This window comes from Gekko japonicus, unplaced genomic scaffold (genome assembly GCF_001447785.1).
Source record: "Gekko japonicus isolate JY-2015 unplaced genomic scaffold, Gekko_japonicus_V1.1 scaffold5141, whole genome shotgun sequence".
NCBI classification, from domain to species: domain Eukaryota; kingdom Metazoa; phylum Chordata; class Lepidosauria; order Squamata; family Gekkonidae; genus Gekko; species Gekko japonicus.
In genome coordinates this window covers 57,456-62,233 of record NW_015171043.1, presented here as the reverse complement: position 1 = coordinate 62,233, position 4,778 = coordinate 57,456, and the positions used below count along the sequence as shown (strand labels likewise).

Below are 4,778 nucleotides of genomic sequence, written 5' to 3'. Positions count from 1 at the left end.
ACCCGTGGAGTATGGGTCAATCTGAAATGGCTGCTCGTGCCCTTTATCTGAAAGCTGCACCAGCACTTTAGGAAAGTGGATTTATGGATTTTAGGATAACCGAACTGTTTTGGTATGATGGATTTTAATTGCACTTTTATGCATTGGTGTAAGCCGCCCTGAGCCTGCCTTGGTAGGGAGGGCGGGGTATAAATCGAATAAAATAAATAAATAAATAAATCCTATTATAACAGATAACTACATTTCTTATCAGAATGTTTTTAAAGGTTATACTAATAATGGTAGACAATTGCTCAGGCACCTTCCACCTTCACTGAAGAACTGGCTGCATGAAAAAAGTAGTATTTGGAATCCCAGTCTGAATGGGTTAACATCAGAAGTATAAACCAGACAAACTCCCAAGGTGTATGCTGTATCTCTGAAGTACAGATCAAAATCCTGAAGAAAAATTGCAGATAAAAAGTCCTGAAATACATATCCATAAAATCAAAGCTTTGCTAAGCAAATAACAAATAAAACTGGAAACTCTCTTTCCAGAAACCTTAAATCACATTGACAGTTACAATATGTGTACAGCATCTAAAAAAACAAAACAAAAAAACCCCTTCCTACTTTCAAGTCAAAAATGCACTAGCCTGTATCTCCTTCAAATACATTGGTTTTATTTTACCAAAAACACAAAACAAACAAAAACAGGAAAATGCGACCCCTCAAAAGGGGGGTGGGGGAATACTTTAAATTCAAAGTTGTAGGAACCGAAGAATCAGTTAACATGTGGGAGTTTTGTAGTGGAACTTAAATCATTTCTTCACCTTATAGGAATTATGGTCCCTATAACATTCTAGGGTAGATTATTCTGTGCTGCAGTATGGGAAAGGACTCTGTTATGATGCATAGCTATGCAATTTCAAGGATGTCTTGGAACTATTCTATAAGAATAAAACCTCCCAATGTTTCCCCTCATATTTCATGGGCATACAAGATCAAGTGAATTCAATGGGGATTGTAAATCCTTTCCCTTCCCCTCCCCACAACAGACACCCTGTGAGGTGGGTGGGTCTGAGAGAGCTCTTGACAGAAATGGCTCTTTTTCAAGAACAGCTCTTATCAGAACTACGGCTTTCCCAAGGCCATCCAGCCAGGTGCAAATGGAGGAGTTGGGGAATCAAACCCAGTTCTCCCAGATTAGAGTCCGCGCACTCAACCACTACACCAGACTGGCTCCTGAGTTTAGAGATGTACCTATCCAAGGAGTAGAATGCGGGGTGGTTGGCAAGAACATGTGACTGCTGGCCGGTTTGGTGTTGTGGTTAAGTGCACAGACTCTAATCTGGGGGAACCGGGTTTGATTCCCCACTCCTCTACTTGCAGCTGCTGGTGTGACCTTGGGCAAGCCATAGTTCTCTCAGAGCTGTTCTCTCAAGGACAGTTCTGGAAAGAGCTCTCTCAGCCCCACCTACCTCACAGGGTGTCTGTTGTGGGGAGGGGAAGGGAAAGGAGATTGTAAGCCGCTCGGAGACTCCGAGTGAAGGGCAGGGTATAAATCCAATATTTTCTTCTTCTTCTTTCTTCTTCTTTCTTCTTCTTTGGAAAGCCAGCACAGGAAGGATTACAGTGTGAAGGCAGAACCCCAAATACCAAAATCGCACCATAATAAGACGCTACATAAATAAATATTAATTGCAAAAATATATAAAACTTTAAAGACTGAATAAATTACGAAGTCAAAGGTAAGTACAGGTTTGTAAAGCATAAGCATCACTATAAACCAATTTTAGAGGCAAGGTCAGTCCCAGATTGTGGGAACTTCAAAAAAGATCATCGATCAGTGAAGAATCAGTCTCCTGATTGGTGGTTCTTCCCTGATGCTGGAGTGCTAATTCCTCATTGATTGATGGTCTTTTCTGAAGTTTCCACAATTTGGGACTTACCTTCCCTTTAAAATGGGTTTAAGAGGTTTATGCTTTACAAATCTGTACTAACCTTGACTTTGTCATTTATTCCGTCTTTAAAGTTTTATGTATTTTGCAATTGATATTTATTTATTTAGCGTCTTACTACAGGGTTGTTGTTGTTCTTTAATTTTTGGTCACTGAAAACCAGAAGATGAGATTCGACCTAGCCAAATATCTTTGCCGTTCCGTTGGCAGGATTCTGCGCCCACATTGGGTGAATAACCTGTGGAACTGCTTGCCACAATATTTTGTTGATAGTCACTTAAAGGAGGAGGGTTTTTAAATAGCTGACAAGAAAGCAGTCAAACGGTATCGGAGGGAGTTGCCCGCGTGAGCTGTAAAACTGGCCGAGTTTCAGCCTCACATCTCAAAGGTCAATTAAATCCTCATTTACTTTACGTTTAAAGATGTACCCTTCATTGACCTACGCTGCGTAATCTGCCTTGAGTCTCAAGGCAGCTTACAACAGAGATAAAACACATAAAATTAAATACACACACACACACACACATATATATATAAACCCAAACCCGAACTTTAAAGTCACAGTTCAGGTCTGCTAGTAAACATAATCAAATATGGTCCTCAATAAAACCATTTCATTAGTTGCTGTAGATTTTCCGGGTTGTGTGGCCTTGGTCTTGGCATTGTAGGACCTGACGTTTCGCCAGTAACTGTGACTGGCATCTTCAGAGGTATAACACAGAAAGACGGAGTACTCTCTGTGGCAAGGTGAGAAGAAAAATGGCAGGCAGGTAATTGATATCTACTCCGGAAGGTGGGGTAGGGCTGAGTCATTATCTTGTAGGAGTTCCCCAGGCTGTGAACATGCTAATAGAGGAGCTTTCCTGAGGAGGTTCTTTTGTATATGGATTGGCTGTTTCCTGAGGAGGTTCTTTTGTATATGGATTGGCTGTTTCCTGAGGAGGTTCTTTTGTATGTGGATTGGCTGTTGAAATTCTAATCTTATCTGTAGTGCTGTTGTCAGACGTAGAGCCTTTTGTGTTTTTCAGGACTGGAAACCATGCCCTCTTTATTTTTAAACTCTCCTCTTTCCTGTTGAAATTGTGTTTATGTTCATGAATTTCAATGGCTTCCCTGTGTAATCTGACCTGGTAATTGGATGTGTTGTCCAGCCTTTCAGTGTCTTGGAACAAGATACTGTGTCCTGTTTGAGTTAGGCTATGTTCAGCCACTGCTGATTTTTCAGATTGGCCCAGTCTGCAGTGTCTTTCATGTTCTTTTATTCTTCTCTGGATGCTACGCTGCATTTCAGCTGCCTCCTGAAGACTGAAAGTGGGGGGCGGGAGGGGGCACACCTCCCTGGGGAGGCTGTTCTGTAATTGTGGGGCTGCCACCAAAAAGGCCCTGTCTGTTGTACCCACCAAACGAGCGTCTCTGATTGATGGGACAGTCGGGAGGGCCTCTCCCCGTGATCCTAACTCCTGGCCAGGAAAACACAAAATGACATACCTAAATGAATCGAAACCACAAATCATTCCTTCAAAAAGAGAGAGACTTTGATTGACATCAGGTTCCATCAGGTCCCGAAGAGGCGGAGACGTTCCAGATCGAGATGAGCGGCCTGCTCGGCGAACTGCGTTGCCCGTACCCCTCGCTGACGACGGGGGACGTGACCAGCAGGCTCCACACACCGGAGAACTGCCTCCAGCTTCTCTGTGAGTCCGTGCAAGGATTGGCTTTCTCGGGCTTTTCCCGTGCGCAGAACAGGCAGGAGGGGGAAGAGCTCCGAGCGGAGGGGTCGGGGTCCGTGCGGGGCTGGTTCTGGGGCCAAGCAACTGACCGGGGGCGGCATATAGAGGAGAGGGTGCTGATAGACCACGGGGTGCTGGGCTCACTTGCAGCCTGTCAGTGGCAGACCGGAGTCACCTCTTACAGCCGTTAGTGGCAGACCGGCGTCACTTCCTAGGTCTGCGCTGCTGCAGTCCTAGTTTGAGCCAAGCTCCACCTCTTGTGTGCCACCCCTGGGTGCTTTTTGGAAAAGTGGGCAGGAGGGAAGGATAGGCATGATTTTGTCTCTGGCAAGCCCCTTAATCTCTACGGACAGCCGTCCGGGCTGAACTGGTGATCCCGCGGGAATCCAGCCTGAACCTGCTACGAGTGTTTTGAGTCTGAACAGACTATACACACACACACACACACATATATATATATACATACACACACACATACATACACATACACAAATATTTATTAAGGTGTACACATAAATGAAACATTTGTTGTTGTTCAGTCGCACAGTCGAGTCCGACTCTTCGCGACCCCATGGACCAGATCCCGCCAGGCCCTCCTGTCTTCCACCGTCCTCTGAAGTTGGCTCAATTTCATGTTCGTTGCATCTATGACACTGTCTAACCATCTCCTCCTTTGCCGTCCCCTTCTTCTTTGACCTTCAATCTTTCCCAACATCAGGGTCTTCTCCATTCCAGTGAGTGCTCCCTTCTCATTGGGTGGCCAAAGTATTTGAACTTCAGTTTCATTATCTGGCCTTTCAGGGAACAGTCAGGGTTGATTTCTTTTAGGATTGACTGATTTGATCTCCTTGCAGTCCAAGGGACTCTCAAGAGTCTTCTCCAGCACCCTAGTTCAAAAGAATCTATTCTTCGGTGCTCGGCCTTCCTTATAGTCCAACTCTCGCAGCCATACATGACTACTGGGAATACCATTGCTTTGACCATGTGGACATTTGTTGGCAGGGTGATGTCTCTACTTTTTATCATGCTGTTTAGGTTCGCCATCGCTTTCCTCCCAAGGAGCAGGCAACTTTTAATTTCATGGCTGCTGTCACAGTCTGCGGTGATC

At 44.7% G+C, this 4,778-nt stretch overlaps 1 protein-coding gene across 1 annotated transcript in view; it reads left to right on the top strand.

Annotated features, from left to right (window-relative positions):
* Positions 1–3,489: 3,489 nt before the first annotated feature.
* The window catches only part of FAM98C (family with sequence similarity 98 member C), a gene marked incomplete at its 5' end in the record, with an annotated part of 9,089 nt that continues 7,800 nt past the window's right edge, over positions 3,490–4,778 (top strand). Inside the window, one exon of the mRNA XM_015419043.1 lies at positions 3,490–3,634. Within this exon, the coding sequence (XP_015274529.1) occupies positions 3,490–3,634 (145 nt within the window). The remainder of the gene's footprint in view (positions 3,635–4,778) is intronic.